At 40.7% G+C, this 21,885-nt stretch overlaps 1 protein-coding gene across 2 annotated transcripts; it reads right to left on the reverse strand.

Annotated features, from left to right (window-relative positions):
• Nucleotides 1-1,318: 1,318 nt before the first annotated feature.
• On the reverse strand, nt 1,319-20,081 carry Tiprl (TOR signaling pathway regulator). 2 transcript variants are annotated; one of them, XM_006988109.4, is made up of 7 exons: nt 19,761-20,081; nt 11,034-11,213; nt 10,255-10,354; nt 6,967-7,098; nt 5,809-5,904; nt 3,407-3,469; nt 1,319-2,299 (listed from the first exon to the last, which is right to left on the reverse strand). In XM_006988109.4, exons 1-7 carry the CDS (start codon nt 19,862-19,864, stop codon nt 2,159-2,161), a joined length of 816 nt encoding a protein of 271 aa, XP_006988171.1. In that variant the 5' UTR covers nt 19,865-20,081; the 3' UTR covers nt 1,319-2,158. The 2 variants fall into 2 exon arrangements, with proteins under 2 accessions (XP_006988171.1, XP_042114422.1); XM_042258488.2 differs by lacking the exon at nt 19,761-20,081 and adding an exon at nt 19,524-19,656.
• Between the last annotated feature and the right edge of the window lie 1,804 nt (nt 20,082-21,885).

The raw sequence follows: 21,885 nt of genomic DNA on the forward strand, positions 1-21,885 counted from the left end.
ATGAGGTCCAGGACAGCCAGGGTTACACAGAGAAATCTTGTCTTAAAAAAAAGAAAAAAAAAATAGAAGAAATAATTAAAAAGAATTTGTAACGTGATGTCTGCTAATGTTTCTTTATGCTTGTGGCAATGGAGGATGTAAGGATTATGTTCTTATTATGTCACCTGTCTGCGAGTGTCCCAGCCTAAAAAGCGGGCACGCCCTCCCATGGGTCTCTCTCCCTTTCCACACTCTCTTCTTCCATATTCTCGCCCCCCCCCCCATGGTCTTTCTCTGTCTCTCTCCTAATAGAGCTCTAGAAAGGTAACCATGGCTCGTGATTCTTCCATCACCACAACATCTAGCACTCTCTTTAGTTGGCATGGCTGCCCGGGCAGCGACCAGCCACGAGCGCCTCCAAGTAACCAACAGTGGCTGCCTTGCTCTTGGGTTCTGAAGAGGAAGAGGTCTGTGTCCTTTTCCTCTTTGGGGCTTATATTCCTTGGGATTCAGTTTGTTTGTCTTGTAATCTCACCTTCAGTTGTTCAACAAAAGTGGTAATTTTATAGATCATCCAGTTTTTGTTCCTTGTTAAATTGATAAGGACAATGTCAGGGCCCGCTACAGTTTCTTCTGAATCAGAACTGATTATTAAAGTTGATTCTCCCATTATCCTCCTTATTATTCCATCACTGTTTTTCTAAAACCTGTAGTTATTTTTGTATTCTCTGGTAGAGCTTGGTCCCATGAAAAGCTGTCTCAGTCGTCGTTGGCGATTTGGTTCATATTCACATCAAGACCAAAATGTAAAATAAGCCACTAAATCCTCTCACACTTTAAATCTCCTCTAGATTATCTGTAATAACTAATACAGTTAATACCTCATAAATGGTTGTTAAACTGTTAGTCAGGGAATAATGGCAAAAACCTGTGCATGGTCAATATAGATGGGAGTATTTTTTCAAATCTTTTCATGAGTAGCTAGTTGAATCCACGTATGTAGCACCCACAGGTATAAAGGACCAACTGTGTTGTATGCCTTCATTATGTATTCCCTATACCACATCAGACAACACAGCACTCAGAATTGAATGGGATACTATACATGGCATGCATGCATGTTTTCTGACCTCTTAAACTGCCCACAGAATATAAAGAACAGAGAGAAGAGGGTAAGAGCTCAGAGGTAAACTAGGGGATCATGTTCATAACTGCCTACCAATTTCCATTTGTAATCTGCACTATCGACAGCTCAAAACATAAGGAGTGAATGAAAAGAGATCCTAAGCCACTCTTCAATTAAGCTCAAGGAAAGCTGAAATAAATAGCAAAATATGAATCCGTAATTCCTTATTATTTATTCTCCTCTTACAAAAGACACTTGGACAAATAAATATAAAATGGTATATGTCATATTTAGAAATGGCCAAAGACACATTTTCTTGGTATTCCTCACCAGAATACACTAAAATAAAATCTTCAGAAGTACATTCATCTTTCCCACCACCCGCTTTTTTTGTTTCTTTAAAAAAAAAGTCAATTCTTTTAATTCTCCACAATTTTAACAATGAATTATCAAAATAAGTATCTAACACTACTCAGAGACAAAGACATTTAAATGAAGAGTTTTAAAAATACATGTGTGTACAAACACACACAATATGATGTTGCCCAGAAACTCAAACTAACGAATACAAGATTAATTTCCTAGGTGACATGTCACAACTCTGCAGAAGTGCGAATAAACACCAGAAAGCCCAAAGCCAAGAGCCAATACAGTACATCAACATGCAGTCAGAATCCTATGAAGTCACAGGCATCGGGACTCAGTGATGGAATTTACAATTCAGCCTCTTCACAGGAGAAGATGATGCTTCATGATGGATGCAGATCATGTCCGCCTCCTGAGACACATACACATCACTGCTGCTGAGGTCACAATCTGTGATAATTTAGGAATCCAAATTTAGCTCCAGAGCATATATCTCCAGTAGAAATTTGAAGACAGACAGTATAAATGGGAGTTGAGTGGAACCTGCCTGCAACGATCTTTTATTTTCCTTTAAGGCTACAGAAAATCTGAGCATAAGCAAGGAAATTAATTCTCATAATAAAACTATCCCTACAGATAGCCAAGGTGTCCGTCAGGTTCCACATGGAGAGTATGCTGTGTCACATTCTATTCCGAGGGTGTATTTTGTGAGTCCGCAGGGTTAGGATCAATCCTTTCTGGAAATACTAGCTTCTCACAAACTGCCTCCTTGATTGGTAAATATTGTGATATTTCGTTAGGTTCCGTGAAGAGGGAAGGTGGAACATGCTAGGGAAAACACAAAATCGTATTAGTAAATACTTAAGTTATGGCCTGAACAATTTCTGAGATCTTCTAGTTCAAACATTCACAAAGGATGCCAATTTCAAAATCAGGGACACCACACACTATAAGGAGCATCATTAAGTGCTCTCCCAAATAAAAGGTATTTGTCACTACTGAGTTATTCAACTGTGTTGTTGAATGACCTTTAAGGAACTCAGGGTTAAGAAACTTACAGTGCTACTGTAAGTCCTGAAAGACTTTTACACATTTTGACTAAATCCTTCCTGGTTCCTGTTCCTTGAGTAACTTGAAAGACAAGTCTTGAGTTAGTGCCCAGTTCATATTCTATGACAGAAACTGAGTAACTATTCTAACTCAAGTGTACTGTATATTCAGATAGAAATAAGTACACAGGTTAAAAAAATACTAAGTTTGTAGAAAGGTACCACTTTCTAAGCCACTCTGCAAAATCCAAGTACTAAGGAAGAGCTTCACAAATTCCAATGAGTAAAATACAGGAAAACTATGCCAGAATACACAGGTCACGGCCCAGAATGACCAGTTTTTGGAAGAAAAAGAAATGTGTAAAAATATATACACACAAATAACATTATACAGACGGAGCAGGTTGTATTTATGTATTTAAGAAACACACACATTCAACAACAACTACTGGAGAGAAAAGAGACCATGAATTTGAGAGAGAGAGAGTAAGGGGAGGGAGGTACATGGGAGGACAGAAAGGAAAAATTTATGGAACTGTATAGTATAATCTCAAAAAATGAAAAAAGTATTTAAAAATAATTCTAGAGTGGCACTAAGGTACTAAGTTAGACGAACATCCAGTGGCGTCAACTGCAGCTATGGGACTCAGATCATGGCATCTCCGGGTCTCAGTTTCTTCAGAACAGACAGTGGAAATAAGGTGAATGGCAGCTAAGATACTGAACAACTCCTGATGCCCTGGTGCTTGAGACAAACTCAGAAGAGGGGCACTCGACAGATCACTCTGCAGGGCCCTGAGGATGAGCACACTTACAATGTCAATTTAGAGAATGGGATTAGTTGGATAATAGGTTTAAAATGAATCATTAAAATTCAAGTATTTACCATTAAATTAGCAATTTTGCTCTCTCGTGATGTATATTCTCGTAACATGTAGGTCTTGTCAGCCTATGTTTAAAAATAAAAAAAATTACAACGTATTTTTATATTGATTTTACAAAAATCCTTCCTATAAAACAGACTGTCTACATTTTAGGACAGCTTGTAAGGGAAGCATGAATTGTGATGAAAATATTTGGCTCTACATTGAGAAATGTTTTTAATTATCAACAAGAATTCTGAAATACTATTTCCTATCCCTATAAACACAGTAACTTCAGAAGTAACTCCAGGCACACACAAGCAAGCAGACTTGATTATTACCATGTTGACATACACTCACATGCACACACACACACACACACACACACACACACACACACACACACACAAGCTGTACTTTGATGGGATGTATCTATGTACAATAAAAATACAGAGATATTTACAGGCTTCAAGTTTTAAATTAAATCTTTTTCGTAAGCTATCTTATTTTTTCACTGGCTCCTTTTGTTCCAAAAAAAAAGTTTAATTTTTTTTTTTAAAAATTCATTCCTATTCCCACAAACATCTTGTCAAATTCCTTACTTTACCAGAGGCAGGTAGACCTCTGTGAGTTCAAGGCCAGCCTGGTCTTCATAGCAAGTCTCAGAGCCAACAATTACATAGTGAAAAACCTTGACTCAAAAAACAAACAAACCCTGACACCAAAACAGAATGTTATACAGCTGTTAGTGTGTCAAGAAAGCACTGGAGGACAGTTAGGTTTGGTAGTGTGTGCCTGTATTCACAGTACTTGGAAGTCTTAGGCAGGAGAACCCCAGAAGTTTAAGGCCAGCCTGAGCTATACAGTAAAACACTGGGTGAGTCTAGGGGGAAGCCAAGCCTGGTGGCACATGTCCATAATCCCAGCATTTTGGAGGCAGAGGCAGGCAAATCTCTGTGAGTTTGGGGCCAGCCTGGTCTATAGAGTGAGTTCCAGGACAACCAGGTCTCAAAAAAACCCAAATTTAATTAATTAATCAATCAATCAATATAAATAAATAGAAATCCACCCTTTTGTACTCAGTTTCTCTCATTTAAGACTTTTATGGTTAGGTTAAAGAACCGCATTTTGCCAGGAATGGTGGTGAATACCTTTAACCCAAGCACAAGAAAGGCAGAGGCAGGGAGATATCTCTGAGTTTGAGGGCAGCCTGGTCTAAATAGAAATAATAAATTCTAGGACAGTCAGAGACACAGAGAGAGACTCTGTCTCAAAAAGAAAGAAAGAAAGAAAGAAGGAAAGAGAGAGAGAGAGAGAGAGAGAGAGAGAGAGAGAGAGAGAGAAAGAAAGAAAGAAAGAAAGAAAGAAAGAAAGAAAGAAAGAAAGAAAGAAAGAAAGAAAGAAAAGAAAGAAGGAAACTAAGAATGAATTGAAAATTTATTATAATTTGCTTTTAGGATAAAAACTTCTCAACACAGAAAACTCTACAAAATTATACTCCTTTAAGGTTTCAGTCTTTTATATTAATAAGAAACAAGAAAAAAATTAATGTTCACCATAAAAAAATCAGTAATAAATAAGAAATAAAATATCAATCATAGCTACTTCTGATAACACAAAATTTCAAAGCCTGAACACAAAATCTTAAATAGTTCACACTGAACTTTAAAAATTCACTGAGATGGGCACCTTTCCAAAGTAGCTCAATTTAGTTCTTTACCGTCAATGTTGATGGGAATTTATTTTTCTGCTACTACTGTATGGATATAAACAGTTGAATCAAATTTATTAAGTTCCTTCATGTTCATGTGAATGTTCAAGTGCATACAACTCTGATCAAATACATGATAAATATTTATAAATTACTGTGTAATAGAACCTTTTAGGATAATTTTATAAAGTAAGTTTAAATATTCAGAAAAGACAAGCTGTTCTCGAGCTACTGGAAAACTCCTATGACTCACTTTAAACTCATCCTTTAACACTTGTTTAAACCTGCGTAAGTTCCTTCAGACAGAAGACAGCGCTGTCCACCTTTAGAGTAACTACCACGTGAGCATGTGATACAAGCTCTAGGAGGCAGTTTTTTATGTTTTAAGTGGGATTGTTAACATCAGGACATTCTATAGTAATACTATCAATAAAAGTTACAAGCTAAGGGACAGTTTTCCTTAAACACAGGTTAAATATATACAAAATTTTTAGTCAAGGCATCACTCATACCCAGAAAGTGTTTTTTATAAAACATTTTTGATTAACAGAACTTTGAAAAACGTGTAGTCAGTAAACTTAAAACGCTCAATTTATGGGTTAATATAAGACCATTTAACCAGAATCATTACTTAATCTCAAAACCTAAGTGACAATAAAACAACATAAGCAGGCTCCATATCAATTAGTATACTCATAACATGAGTGCCAGTACCTCATGGTAAAGCCTTGTGTCATTCATTCTGATAAGCACCCCATCAATTCTCAAGAAAAACCGCAACAGCAGAAAAAAGCTGGAAGGCATTACTCTCTAGGGAGATAAAAACAGTACATTAAAATGTTAATGAAAATTAAATACCTTATTTCTCTATGAAAAGAAAAAAAGAGAAGTACTGAAGAAAGGTCAATCCACAGTAAATATGCTCTCTGGTTTATGGACACATCCTAAAAGCCCATCACACTGAAAATACCCATCTAAGATGCTCTTAACGATCTGACCTATTTGATATCATAGCTCAGCAATGCAAGGACACAGAGTACCAGGCATTTCCAGTCACACTGCTGACCCGGCACTGCAGTTCACTGCCCAGCATCAAGAGTATCAAACCACACACTGATAACATGGGAAAGACAAAATTCAAAATCCAAAATATAGTTAAGAATGAATGTTTATCACTTCCACACCAACATAAAGACAAAATAATGGTAAGTTGAATCATTCCAAATCAGGGACCAACTAGACAGAGGTCCTCTCCTAGCTCCAACTAGCCTCACAGCCCTTGGCAGGACACATGGTTTTAGTGTCCTAAACGCACAACCATCTGTAACTCCAGTTCCAATGCCCTTTCTGACCTCCAAGGGCACCAGGCAAGCAAGTAGTGCATGAGAGCAAAACATTCATACATATAAAATAAATCCAACAGGCTACTTGTAGACCCTACAAAAATCATTTTTAATTCAAAACATGAGAATTAAGCCACAGTTTTCATTTATTCAAGTTAATAATAAGCAAATAACCTACAAAGTAGCCAGGCAAGTATATTTAAAAAAAAAAAAACTAATATATCCACGTTTTTCATAAATTTCATAAAGGCTATTCACTAAGATGTGCTCTAGACACAAAAGAAATTTTACATGGCATCATGTTAGCCAATGTTAGGAACGGAAGAATAAGCCGGGTGGCGGTGGCACACGCCTTTAATCCCAGCACTCAGGAGGCAGAGCCAGGCGGATCTCTGTAACTTTGAGGCCAGGCTGGACTACAGAATGAGATCTAAGACAGGCACCAAAAACTACACAGAGAAACCCTGTCTTGAAAAAAAACAAAAAAAGAACAGAAGAATGATATCAATTTAACAATCACAATACTCACAATTTTCACACTCAGACTGGAAACTCCATGATCATGTAATTCATCCTCAAACAGGAGAACTTCTTCAAAAAATTTAATCTGTTCTCTGGCTTTCAATTTCTCTGTATCTATATGATCTGTTGTAGGTACAACCTGAAATACACAATTTTAAATGGGGGAGTTTTAATATAAAGCACTAGAGTTGCAAGAAAGTTTTTATAATTTTCTCTGCATAGCAACAGCATACAGTTCTAAATTTAGATAGATGTAATTAGTAGACACTGAGAGATTAGACTTTGCCTCCATTCTGACAACACTATAGATAACTGGTGCTCCGGCTTCCTATCAGAGTCCAAGTGGACCATCTTTCATAATGTAAGTATTCTGTTGTGAAGATGAGAAAACTGTCAACTGAAAATCGGCATGATAAGCTACAGCTACCATAAAGGTAAGCGTGGATCCCTGCTATCACTATGCATCTGTATATATACACTCATCTGGAACTGGAAAAATACTTTCTTCGGTTAAAATGGCACCTGTCTTAGGGGCGGGAAATGCAGTTCCTGAAGCAAAAGCATGACAGCCTGTGTTCAATCCCCAGGATCCACAGAAAAGCCAGGTGTGGAGGCTCCTGCGTGCAAGGCCAGCCCTGGGGAGACTGTTACACAACGATGCTAATATGTGTAACCCTTCTCAACTACATGGACTTAGAAACCGTCTGGTTTGTTTGTTATTGTAAAAGCACTAATGTGTTAGGTGGGCCACACATGATGACACTATGTTGACAGTCACCCAAACATTTTTTAACCATTTATCAAAATAAGACTCTGCAAAAGATCAGACTGTGGGGAGATGACTCAATGGGCAAGGTCTGACTTTGAAGAACCCAAATCAACAGAAAACTAGACACAATAGTGCATGTGTGCACTCCTGGTGCTCCTAGGGGTGAAAACAGGAGAATCCCCAGAAGCTTGCTGGACACATCAGAAAAAACAGCAGAAACCCTGACTCAAACAAGATGGAAGACAAGAATCCACACCCAAGGATGTCTTAACTTACACACACTGCGGCATATGTATACCCCTAACACACACACACACACAGAGAGAGAGAGAGAGAGAGAGAGAGAGAGAGAGAGAGAGAGAGAGAGAGAGAGAGAGAGAGCGCAAGCGCGAGCAAATTGCTTTGCCAAGCTGGTAAATGATGCTGGTTTGAAGCAAAGCCTATATTCTGACAAAGCCTGAGGACATACTCATCACTACCGGAGTGGGAGATCATGCTGACATCAGCAACACCTTAGAAGAAATTATATTATAGTGAAAGTGTTGGGAAGAGAATACCAAACACAGTTTTATCTCCTATACAGACTCCATCTCTATTGCCTTGGTTCTTGCTCCAGATGCTATACTTACAGCTAATGCAGCTTTTCCTAAGTGAATCCATAAAGCAATCATCATCACTATTGCATGAGGTTTGAAAAAATCCAATTTCCTCATTCCCAGCAACAAAATATCAAATGACCTAAGCTCTCCGCCAACTTCTTCCATCAGAAGCTCGGACAGAGACCACAGTCTGTAAAGCTCTCAAGAGAATAAAGTCACCCCACTCTCTCACTGCACTACACAATGGCACACAGCAAAAGTTTAAGATATAGCTGATGAAATGAATCAATGAGTGAACGTCTTATTTTCTCAAATTTGTTTCTGTACTGGAAGGACACACAGGAAAGTTTGGAGGAGGAGAAACTAAGAATTAGTTTCAGCTGGCGTGGTGGTAAACACCTTTAATCTCAGCACCTGAGAGGAAAATACAGGCTGATTTCTATCAGTTGGTGGCCAGCCTGGTTTACAGAGAGAGTTCCAGGAAAGACAGGACTACACAGAGGAACCTGTCTCAAAAAAAAAAAAAATCAAACAAACAAACAAAACAAAAAAGAAAATAAGAACACCCTCCCACACACACACCAAAAGAATTAGTTTCTATCTCATGAAACTAAAAAATTGTGGACAAGTATTTCATGCATGCTCTCACACGTCCAGCTAACATCAACTTATGATACAGCCTCCAATAACTTACTTTAACAAAATTTAGTTCTGTGTGGTGTGTGTGTGTGTGTGTGTGTGTGTGTGTGTGTGTGTGTGTGTGTGTGTAGGTCAGAGAACACCTTGTAGGTGCTGGCTCTGTCTTGCCATGACAGTAAGTTCCAGGGATTGAGCACAGGTCATCTACCTTGGCAGCAAGTCCCTTTATTCACTGAGCCCTCTCACCAGCCCTAAATAACTGTTAAGGAAGACAGTTTACACTAAAACAATCTTCTTCCTTATGACTGACGGACAGACAACCTAAGGCCCACGTGTTCCCCTTCCATGTAACTGTAGATCTTAAATGCAGCTAGTAGATAGAGACCTTCCAATTCCCCGTTCCCAGTGCCCCTCCCATCAAGAGACGTTCTCAGGCAGGGATTACACAGAGCAGCTCAGCACTAACACAACATGCTAAAAGGTCATTAGGATGTGCTTGTGAGCTAGTCATATAAAAATTCTGTGATGGATAAGCATTACTGTTTTCTCAACTTACTGGTAACAAGGTGTCTTGATTAAATATATCACCTAAAGGGCCAGGTGTGATAGCACACGACTTTGATCCTAGTACCGGGGTAGCAAAGGCAGGCGAATCTCTGAGTTCAAAGCCAAACTGGACTACACAGAAAGCTCCTGGCCATTCAAAAGAAAAGAAAAAAGTAACTCATCTAAAATCATACCAATTCATACTCAGTGCAAACAGGATATAAGTTTTCTGTTCAACAGTTCTGTTTGTTCATATGTAAAACTCTAGGCTACTAGCTAGTCATTTCTATCTAAACCACCTAATAACGCATTACCAAGGACAGATTGCTTCTTAACTGTGACACTGCTAACACCAAGACAAAGTAAGGTTTTAAAGAACATTGTTCCTAGGCAGGTACTTGTGCATACCAATAGTTCCAGATACTCAGGAGGCCCAGGCCGGAAGGGTACCTGAGCCCAAAAGTTCAATATCAGCCTCTTAAGACTCCATCTCAAAAAAAAAAAAAAAAATCGAGAGGAAAGAAAAACAAAATAGGAAACTGCCTATATCTTTCTTTTATTTTCCACTAACAGATATAATTAATTAATTAAACTAAATCCCCTCATATAAGGTTCTAAAGCCTGCCACAACCAAAAATAAGCAGGATAAAAGCAGTGAGGAAAAATAACCATAGTAAAAGATCTAGTGCTGAAATTATCCAAGAAAATTAATGATTCATAACAACAAAAAATTCAAACTTACCTTTAACTTAAGAGATTCTCCAAGTAACGTTCCTTTATAATCTGTTGTATAGGTCCAATCATATGGTTTAATAACTTCTTTGGAGTGTTCACCCTCCGTCCTCAAATACCAAAGCAAAAAGATGAGATTTAGAACACATATTATCAATATTCACATGCACACCAATTTATACATTGTATATGTAATATAAAATACCCTACAATACACATACAATGTAAGTCATCCTATTAAGGGCATACATACACTGCCATTCACTAGCATAAACCTTTCTTACTGTTTTCTGAACATTTAGCTGTTATTTAACTTGTCAGTGCTGGTACAGTCTTGCTAGGTCGTCTTATACTGCCTAAGACATGACTTAAAGCTTACATTTCTTTCTATCCTCCAAAACACCCAGTATACCGTAAATAACTGCTGATTTAACTAGCAAAAAACAAAAACTAAACATTTCCCTTAGTTTTAATACTCTACAGGGAGATAGTCAATGAAAATTACAAGAAAATGTTTTTCTTCAAAAACAGGAACATTAAAATACAATGGACTGACTGGACTTAAGGACACCGACAGTCTGGAGAAAGGATACCTACCTATACAGCTCAGCTCAAATGTATCAACTTAACAAATATTCAAGCAGGGTGTGTAAAACTTAACCTTCGGTTTATGGCTCAGAAAAATGAGCTTTAGAATAAACAGTTTTAAAGTTTAATTCTGATAAAACCCACACATCCTTACTGACCACGTCTTCCCTATGTTTGGCCTGTAACCGCCCAGATTCTCACCTACTTTCCTGCCACTCCTCAGCACAGGCGACTTTAAGCATTCCTTGGTAGTTGTTCACACATCTGAGTGCATCTGTAGCATTGAACTCAATTCCAAAGCCAGAGCCGTGCTGGATCCTTAGAACGTTGTCTCCAAACATCATCTCAGGGAGGGATGGCATATGCAGTTCATCAGCTAGCCTGCACAGAAGCAGAGACCAGGGCAGCTCATTATCTTCACAGTCGTCACTGTTTCCTTCTCACCCCAACCCAATTCTGACTTCACAGAACGCGTTCAATAGTGCATGACGTTTAAAACAAATCTATGAAAGGCTCATCATCTATTTGTTCATCAAGTATTTATGGTGCTAACCTAGGTAAGAGAGCAGGAAGTGATACGTGAAAAAAAACAAAGTGAGGACTTAAAGATAATCGGTATCAATTCCAATTTCACTACTTGTAAAATTTGATCCCCAAAACCATTCTGTGAGCCAAGAAAAGCCCAGAAAGTTCAAGAGTATGCTAGTACTCTTGCTAGTGTAATACCAGGCCTTTATCCAACATGCTAGGCCATATGCTTTACACGTGCCTCAGACGGGCAACTTCATTAGAAGATAAGTCAGCATCACAAATCAGCAACACACAGATGTGTTTGCTAGTATGAATGGTATTGTTTTCCTACTTGAAAAGTTGTCAAGAAAATTGAGATTTGTTGTTGTTGTTATTGTTGTATAAATTGTGACTTCTGGTTTAAAAAAAGAAAAAAGTTGGCCTAACAACACATGGCCTGCTTTGTCATACAGCAGCACCTGGTTGATGCTAAGTACAAGTTGCCAGCCTCTAAGTTGGGGGCAGGAGCTGTCCAGTTCACTGGTCCTTTAGTCCTTAAGAAAACTGGGTTTAATAACTGTGAACTACAACAACTAACATGGAACAATAAATGTGAACAAATGCAAGGACACAAGAGTGGCACATGTGTCCTGGTGGTAACCACCAGCTCTCCAATCGGCCACTCAAGAGGAAATCATACCGGGGACTAGTGAGGCTATGGTTCTTAGAGAACCTACAACCACCGATACTTTACTAAGCAGGCATGATTGCCGTAATACATACACACACACACACACCACCACCACCACCACCAACAACAACAACAAAAGAAAGAGGTCATGAATTTGAGAGAGCAAGTGGAGGATTACACAGGAAGGGCTGGCCAAAGAGAAGGGGGGAAATGATGTAAGACAGTTAGCTTTAATTGTTGTTCAAATCTTAATGTTCTTATAATAAAAAACTCATAGCCAGGTATCGGGGTAAAAAGCTGAAAGATCAGAGAAGTCACAGCCACCACCTATTACCTCACCAACTCCTCAGCCCATCCTGTTTCCATGAATGCTCAGATTGAAAGCCTCTGAGTCCTCACCCGAAAGGGTCTCGGCTGAACTGCTTTAGAGCCAGCCACTAGATCAGACATAGAGGCCAGACAGTGGTTGCATACACCCTTAATGCTATCACTTAGGAGGCAGAGATCTGTCTGGATCTCTGTGAGTTCAAGGCCACACTGGAAACAGCCAGCCAGTGGTGCCACACACTTTTAATCCCAGGAAGTGCCGGCAGGGCAGAGAAAGGTATATAAGGACACAGGAACTAAAGCAGTTCAGCTGAGACCCTTTCGGGTGAGGACTCAGAGGCTTTTTCAGTCAGAGGATTTGTGGAGTTGGTGAGGTAAGAGGTGGTGGCTGTGGCTTTCTCTGCTTCTCTGATCTTTCAGCTTTCACCCCAATATCTGACTCTGAGTTTATTATAAGACTATTTAAGATTAGAATAACATTCAATAAATAAAAAAAAAATAATGTTTTTAAAAGCTGGGTTTATAGTCCCAGTTAAAAGATTTCTTTTTGCTTTTTTTTTTTTTTTTTTTTGGTTTTTTGAGACAGGGTTTCTCTGTGTAGCTTTGCGCCTCTCCTGGAACTCACTTTGTAGACCAGGCTGGCCTTGAACTCACAGAGATCCACCTGCCTCTGCCTCCCGAGTGCTGGAATTAAAGGGGTGCGCCACCACCGCCCAGTTCTTTTTGCTTTTTGATGCCTGAGATTGAACTCAGGGCCTTTCACAGGCTGGGCACATATCACCTAACTGCAACCCTAGCTTCTGTAAAACTAAGTGACAATTAGTTATTCATTTTTAGAAAATCAAAGCTGTAAGTACATGGACTGCCACACTTTATGACCTAATCACCTTGGTTACAACCTGAACTTCTAATTCAGGGATGAAAGTTCAACATCTCAACCAAAGGCAATTGCCCATGAACTGGCTAGAAACCCTGGAAACTTGGCCCAATATGCTTATCCTGGGTTGAATACTGACCAATTACTCCTGTAATTCTCTCCATTCCGAAATCTGAGTGAACAGTCACAGGCAGCACTGTTTAAGAGACACAGCATGAAACACAAGTCAGGAGGCATGAATGGAAGAGTGAAGCTGCTAAGTAATAGAAAGAGGAGCAGGAAAGGAAGCAAGTCAAAGAGAAGTAAAGGGAAGAATAGTAAAGCCTTGCACAGAAACTCCAAGTTCTCTTAGACAGATGGGCAGGTGTTATAGAGTAGACGAATATGTCTATTCCACTGTTTCAGAACTGATCTCGTATCATCCCACCTAAAACAATGTCTTCCACCCAGTTACTTTGCCTTGTTTTTATCACAAATAAATACACAGTATACGTATATAAGAAATACACTTAATATATAATATATATGTATAATATATGTAACAATTATATTCTTACCACTTCAAAAGACAACAAGCCCCACCTAAGTGTGGTGGTGCACACTTTTAGTCCTAGCACTCAAGAGGGAGAGGGAGAGGCAGATCTCTGTGAAAGCCTGGTCTACATAACGAGTTTTAGACCAACCAGAGTTGCAACTTACACCCTTACTCAAAACAAAAACAATACCCTGAATCCAGGCTTGGTAGTGCACACCTTTAATCTCAGCACTCAGAAGGCATAGGCAGGCAGATCTCTGTGACTTTGGGGCTAGCCTGATCTACAGAGTGAGTTCTGGGCCAATTAGGAATACAGTGAGATCTCGTCTAAAATCAAACAGACAGACAAAACCTGCAGGTCTCTATATTTCAGTCTGAAAACAGAACTAACACAAAGGTTCTAAGCAAGTACATTTTCCAGAGACCTTATGAACCAAATCTTACTGATTTTAGAAACTTTTTTAAATGTTCCATAGATTTGTGGGGTTTTTTTTAAGTATAAGACTATTTATTGACCAGTTTTTATACCAGAATTTATAATAAAGTATGCAGTGTACAACTGGATAACATTTTGTTTATTATGTTGTTGACTTTCCTGGCTTTTGCTAAACCCGGAAAACAAAAGACTGATATAGGAAGAGAGAGTAAAAGGAAGTACATACAGATCAGTTGTTTAAATTACAAAAGCTTGTTCATTCACCTATGCCAGTAGGTCCTAACGCTTCTGCTCCCAGACAGGCTTCCTGAGCCAATACCTTCTAACCATCCAACTAGGTCTCCAGGAGTCAAGTCCTAGCCATGCTATGAATCATCAACTACTGTCATTCTTAACATAGGACTTTTTTTTTTTTTTGGATGGTTTTATGAAGAAAGTTTCACAAGAGGCTTTAAAGTGTATATTTAACTAAGTGTCTGAGTTGCTAATTTAAACACACCAGGATTCATCCAGTGTCTCCATCTGGGCAGGGAGATGATTGGAAGATAAAATTTTTCCTTTTGGGAACTCTGCAGATGAACTTACATCTACATAAGTATAGATAAAGAGAAGCCTTCTGATAGAGACTATCCAATTGAAATTGTTGACTTGTCTGTGTCCTTAAGCAAGAAACATCTATCTTATTTTACTATTTCTTGGCAATGATTATCACACTTAACAACATATGGGGCTGTGTCAAGTTAAATAGTGTATAAACCTACAGCTGCTCCACAATGAAGGGCTCCACTCCAAAATTATCCTCATGAAGGGTCCAGGAATATAGAAATATAAAATTATAAGCTTAAGAGATAAAAACAGACAATCATCAACTCTAAAGGTTAACTGCTAGCAATGGTTGTCTGCTTTACAGCCGGCCCCTCTGTCAGCAGCCAGGGGTTAACTTTTAACTCCCTTGACCCTTATAGCCAACAACTGCCTGGACCAAAGTTAACTTTTAATATTGTTTCTACATGTTGTTTCTACATGTTTCTAGCATGCATCCTATGCCTGATGTTTGTACGTGACTCCTAGCATGCACCCTGTGCCTGATACTATAAATGGGGGCCAGTACTCCATTGCCACAGCCTCAAAATTCCAACATTGGCTGTGGTCTCAGCTAGCTGATAAGCTTTTATGTCCCGTGATATTTTTTTTTCATTCTTTATTTTTATGTAATAAAGTTTGCTTCTGGTTTAACAGACTTTGGTGGTCTGTCCCCCATTATTGTGAGACCGAGACCCAACACTCACCCCTTTTCATTTGGTTCCTACTCTACTCTAGGCTAGAAAAACAAACAAGTACACTTCTTTTGGTTTTGTTGTTTTTTGAGACAGGGTTTCTCTGTGTAGCTTTGGAGCCTGTCCTGGAATCGATCTATCGACCAGGCTGGCCTCGAACTCACAAAGATCTGCCTGCCTCTGCCTCCCCAGTGCTGAGATTAAAGGAGTCCACCACCAAATTAGGAAAGATAAAATAAGAGAATATATTCTTGCCAAGTGTGGTGGCACATGCCTTTAATCTCAGTTCTGTGAGTTCAAGGGCAGCCTGGTCTGCACAGTGAGACCCTGCATAAAAAAAAAAAAAAAAAAAAAAAGAAGAAAGAAAGAAAGAAAGAGAGAGAGAAAGGAAGGAAGGAAGGAAGGAAGGAAGAAAGAAAAAAAGAAAGAAAGAAAGAAAGAAAGAAAGAAAGAAAGAAAGAAAGAAAGAAAGAAAGAAAGAAAGAAAGAAAGAAAGAAAGAAAGAAAGAAAAATATATTCTTACAAGAAAATAGAAGGGGGAGTAGGTAGGAATAAAAAGGAGATTAGCAGGAATCAGAGGGGAATAAGAGTGTAGTATGAAAGGTGAATGTGATTGAAATACATTATGTACATGTCAGAAAATGTCATCATGAAACCCATTATGTAACAATATAGTCTTACATCAAGTCAAGAAAAGATCTATGCACATTTATAATCTTTCCAATAGCTTTAAATTTATTTCCAATTAGACACAAACAAGTCTTTGTGTACATATTAAAATCAATTAATTAAAAAAACCTATATGGTCAAATAAAATAAGTTAGGTTTTAGAGGGAAGAAATGCTGCTCCTTATGAGAAACATCTATCTCATTTCTGGGTCATCAAAGGCCCATAACAGTTAAAGAAAAAAAAAGTTTAAATATCACCTAGGAGATGACTGAAGGTGCTACAACTCCCATATTTTGCTGAACTTTTGTGTTTTTACATGGCATCTAATATCAATCATAGCTATGAAGAAAAGATAATGAAGAACCTGTCACTTGTAAGAAAAAAAAACTCAGTAAAATTTTCAACTTCTTAGCAATTTCAAAATTGTTGATAAAAAGAAGCTAAAGCATCTATGACCAGGGGAGAAATCAACACTTGCTCACAAGGCTGTCTAGGACACTGACATCCCACCCTGGGGCTACCTCACAACACTTGCTTACTAGATTCTCTAGGACACTGACATCCCACCCTGGGGCCACAGTCACAACACCTGCTTACTAGATTCTCTAGGACACTGACATCCCACCCTGGGGCCACAGTCACAACACCTGCTTACTAGATTCTCTAGGACACTGACATCCCACCCTGGGGCCAAATCAAGCAAAATAGTCTAAGAACTTAATCAGATTTATAATTTCTGACTCAAGATAGCAACACAAAATAACCAAGTACAGGAAGGAGATTGGATCATACATACTAATAACTTCTGTTATAATAGTGAAAAAGGAATACTGAGTGTCTAATTAAAAATAAGTGGTTATATGTGAGGTGAAAAAAGCTTTTTTGGGGGTGTGGGGGTGGGGGAAGGGTTTCTCTGTGTAGCCCTGGCTGTCCTGGAACTCACTCTGTAGACCAGCCTAGCCTCAAATCAAGGATTTGCCTGCCTCTGCCTCCCAAGTGCTGGGATTAGAGGCATGTACCACCACCTCTCAGCTGCTACTTTCAATAAAAGGAAAAAAATAATAAAGGCATGGTGGCCCAAGGCTTTAATCCCAGCACTCACACTGGCAGAGACAGGCAGGTTTCTGAGAGTTTCAGAGTAGCCATATGTGGAAAGACCTGTCTCAAAACTACCAATAGATAAACCAGGTATGGTGGCTCACATATTTAGTTCCAGCACTCAGGAGGCAGAGGCAAGCAGATATGTGTGTTGAGGCCAGCCTGGTATACAGAGTGAATCCCAGGACAGCCACGACTATGTAGAGATCCTATCTCAAAAAACAACAACAAAACCCCACAATAAATGGTTATACAGACTTGCAACTATATGATGAAATATTATAAAACCACTAAAAACATTTAAGGAAAAGATAGGAAAATGCCTAAGACAATATAATGCAAAAACTGGGCACATACTATCTATTTCACCTGTTGTGACTGTGTTTCTAAGTTGTATCCATTTTTAGGATAGTTAATAACAGTAAGATGGCATGTTTTCACCATAAAATTAGGTAAATTTTATTTTTTACTACTAGGGGATGGAAATATTAAATGCCTAAAAAACTAAATACAAAAAGATTGATATCCATAAGAAGATTCTGTAAAATATAGGTTTTTAACTACTTTCTTGAATTATATTAAATATGAAATAATAAATGTAATTCCATGGATTTTACTCAATTTATCTGAAAAAAATCTAGTAGTACTACAAAATACTCCAGTTACATATGTAGAAGAATCAGTGTTATTTAGGTAAGTTGCTCCAAATGCTCTATTTGCTTCCAGCTCTATCAATTGGGTTATTTACTTGCTAAAGGTGAAGGATGACATTAGAAACGAGGTGTCTGGGTCTTGTTTAAGATACTCTAAATGTATGGGCTAGGAAGATGGTGCTAGGTTAGAGCACTGCTGCTCTTGCAGAGGAGGACTGGGTTCAGTTCCCAGCACCACGGAGGCTTACAGCGGTCCATTAACTCCAGTTGTAGGGGATCCAAGCCCCCTTTTCGGTACCAGGCCCACATAAAATGCCAGATAACACTCATACACATACAATATAAGTCAATCTATTTAAAAACATATTCTGAATTTAAAAATTTGAAACAACTTAAAATGTTAAAAACCAGGGATTCTTTTACCTATGTGATTTTTAACTATCTAAATGCGATCCTGCCATCATAGCCTACCCATCAATTGGCCATCAAACTTAAGCACTTCCTCTCAGCCCCTTCAACTCTTTGCCACTTTCTGGCCTCCTTCCCCGCCCTCCAGACCTTCACTCCATCTTCTACAACACCTCCAAGAAACCTTTCAGGCACAACCACACTGTACTTAGCGACTCTGGGTAAAACTACACCTGGTGGCTATCAGATAAAATCCAAACTCCTTAGTGCAATGGAGAACTCACTCTCCAATGACAGAGGAGGCACTTCTCCAAACATACCCTGCCAGGCCGCCCCCAAAATTTGTCAAGATATATAGTTCAGGCATCCCCAAACATCTCAGAGCTCACTCTGACTGCTGGCTTTACTCGTCCACCCAGTCCCCAGACTTGATCAAGACTCTGCCCAAGCCGGGCCGGTGGTGGCACACGCTTTTAAAATCCCAGCATTTGGGAGGCTGAGCCAGGCGGATCTCTGTGGGTTCGAGGCCAGCCTGGTCTACAGAGCGAGATCCAGGACAGGCACCAAAACAACACAGAGAAACTCTGTCTCGAAATAAACTATCAATCAACCAATCAAATCCCCCATTCTGGAGGCTGAGGCAGGCAGATCTCTGTGAGTTCAAGGCCTAGTCTACAGAGCGGGTTACAAGAAAGCCAGGGCTACATACAGAGAAACCCTGCCTTGGGGGAAAAAAAAAAAAAGAAAAAGACTCTGCCCAATGCATTGACCACACACACACATCTCAAATCGCCCCGTGTATATACATCTTCATCCTAAACAGCCACACAGTAATTATAACGGTCTCTCATGAAACGATGAATTCCCTGGGACTTTATCATTCACCTTCCACATCTTAAGTGCATCACAGCACCTGATTTGCTAAAAGGAAAAAAAAAAATTGAAAACTGAAATCGCCCCGGGTGTGCATCTTCATCCTGAGCAGTCACACACAGCCATGTAACGGTCTCACAAACTATTAAGTCTGTGAGACTCACTGGGTCATGTTCCGAATCTCAAGCGCCCACCACAGAACCCCACAAGCTAGAAGCTAAACATAAATTCCATCTCTGTCATTGCCCCGAGGGAAAGAGAGTCATTTGACTCCACGCCCCGAAAGGTGGCGCAGGCTTAGGCAGAGGCGAGGAGGGGGCGAGGGGAAAGTCTACCGAAACAGCCGCGCTCAGGTCAGCCCTGCGGAAGCCACCGTTCCAGCGAGCAGAGGTGGCGAGCTGGGGACAGAACCATGTACTTAAAGTTGTCAATCAACGGTCGGGTCGGAGGGACCGAACCTGCGGTCCCGAGAACCGCGTGACGGTGCACGGAGCCCGCTCGACCCCCCAGCTCGACCCCCGCCCCGCTCGCCCGGCCCGGCCCGGCCCCGCCCCGCAGCCCCGCAGTCTCACTTCTCCACATCCGCAGACTTCATGATGTGGGTCTTGGACGCCGTCAGCTTCCAAGGCCCGAAGGAGAAGTCCTGGTGGCTGCTCTGGAAGCCGTGGATCATCATGGCAGAGACGGAGCCGCAGGGCCACTGGGAGCAAGCGCCGGCCGCAGCGGTCACAGGGCGGCCCTGCCTGAAGCGCGGCTCCTGGGTTCGGCCGTTACCATTGCGGCCCCGCCCCCTGCCGCCGCGCCGTAGGCCCGCCCTTCCGCCGTCTCTTCCGCCCCTACCGATTTTTGCTTCCGGGACCGGCCGCTGGCTCGGCGTGACTCACGTTGTACGTGAGGACGCTGAGGGGCGGGGCTTAGAGCGCCGGGGTGTTTCCGTGAGCGCTCAGCCTAAGTGCTTCCGGTGACGTCACCCCAGGGCGGTTTCGGGGAAAGGCGTCTCTCTCGATCCGGAGCTCCGTCCTCCTCTGCCTTGCAGACGCCTCCGAGCAGTGTCGTCACCTTATGAATCGTGCTAATGAGGGCATGCCCAACGCCCCTAGCGTTGAGGAGGCCCAGCACCGACAGAATACATCAGTGGCCTTCCAGCTAATGTCCGATCGTGGCTCCACCGCGCGTCTCTGCAAGAGCACTTACTTACCTTGCAAGCCGCCGAGGCCCCGTGTTCAGTTCTTAGTACCGCCAAGGGAGCGACAAATCATCCTTACGATATTCTAAGACTTTGCTGCCTGCACACTGGTGTAGTGGGAACAACGCTGGAAGCCTGGTGCTCCGTGTACGCTTGCAGCGCAACTGTGTGCATCTTTGGGCAAAACACAGCCAACGATTGTAGGCTTCAGCTGCCTCAGAATGAGATGGTTTAATGTTAGAGCATCTCTCAAAACTGTTTACCATCTCACTTCCAGCAGCCCCCTCTTACTCCTACCCGTCTTGCACTCAAAACGTACCCTCGACTCTGGAGCCACTAAGCAGCGTCCCTCCGTGGTTTCTGAATCAGTTCATGCCTTGACTTCCTAGAGGTGTAAGCCAAATAAACCCTTTCCTCCTTAGGTATTTCTGTGTGTATTTCTGACCCAAGAACCCGTCATCAGTTTCCCTGCCCAAGGTCTCTGGGTTGATTCATTTTGTTGGCATTCTGTCCTGGCTTCCTGCTACAGTTACTCCATTCGCATTGCCTGTGGAAAGTAGGCATGTCAGCATCCCCATGGAAGAAGATCCTGAATAGTGGAGGGTTGTCTACCTTCATCACTGGCCTACAGCGGTTGGCTACTGAAGTACTTCCCAAGGAAGCTGGGGCCTTTTCACTACCGATTCACTGTAAACCTCACATTATCTAGATCTGCTAGAAGACCTAATGAGGAGGTGAATGAGCAAATTACATGTAATAAAACCCACCCCAACATTTTTTCCGAAAGAGTCTCATAAAGCCTAGGTAGACCTTCACTATTTTAGCTAAGGATGACCTTGAATCCCTGATCCTTCTACTGTTTCCCTCCATCCCAACATCTTACTATATGATGTCTTCCTTTGAATTTTTCTAAATTAAGCCAAGAAAAATATGGAGGATCTCTGATTTTCTAGTGAACATAGCAAAACATTCCTCCGTCTTTGAACCTGCAATGTTGTATTTTATTCCCATACTTGCTTTCTGGAATTGTGCCAATGAAAATAAGCAAAATAATGGGACTTTTTTTTTTTTTCTTTCCCAAAACAGGGTTTCTATGTGTAGCCCTAGCTGTCCTGGAGCTTGCTCTGTAGCCCAGACTGGCCTCAAACTCAGTTATCTGTCTGCCTCTGCCTCCCAAGTGCTGGGATTAAAGGCGTGTGCCACCATGCCCAGCTCATGACTTTTTTATTAAATGCTTGGAACGGGCTATTACACATGTTACTACTCTGTTGTCAAACCCTAATGACCTCGCAGTACTTTCACTCTGGTCACCCATCTCACTTTGTTATATTTCTCTCATGTCTTAAAAAATTGACTCTGTTGCTGGACTTTTTGGCGCATTAATCCCAGCCCTCAGGAGGCAGACTCAGGTGGATCTCAGAGTTTGAGGCCAGCCTAATCTACAGAGTGAGTTCCAGGACAGTCAGGGCTACACAGAGAAACCCTGTCTCAAAAATCAAAAACTAGGAAAG

This window comes from Peromyscus maniculatus, chromosome 11 (assembly GCF_049852395.1).
Source record: "Peromyscus maniculatus bairdii isolate BWxNUB_F1_BW_parent chromosome 11, HU_Pman_BW_mat_3.1, whole genome shotgun sequence".
NCBI classification, from domain to species: Eukaryota; Metazoa; Chordata; class Mammalia; order Rodentia; family Cricetidae; genus Peromyscus; species Peromyscus maniculatus.

Excerpts from the sequence above, each read along its gene's own strand:
- Tiprl (XM_006988109.4), bottom strand. The coding sequence starts at position 19,864 with ATGATGATCCACGGCTTCCAGAGCAGCCACCAGGACTTCTCCTTCGGG. Across the intron at positions 11,214-19,760 it reads AAGTCTGCGGATGTGGAGAA|GCTAGCTGATGAACTGCATA; the intron begins GTGAGACTGCGG and ends GCTTCTGTGCAG. Across the intron at positions 5,905-6,966 it reads CCAGTCTGAGTGTGAAAATT|AGAGTAATGCCTTCCAGCTT; the intron begins GTGAGTATTGTG and ends TTATCTCCCTAG.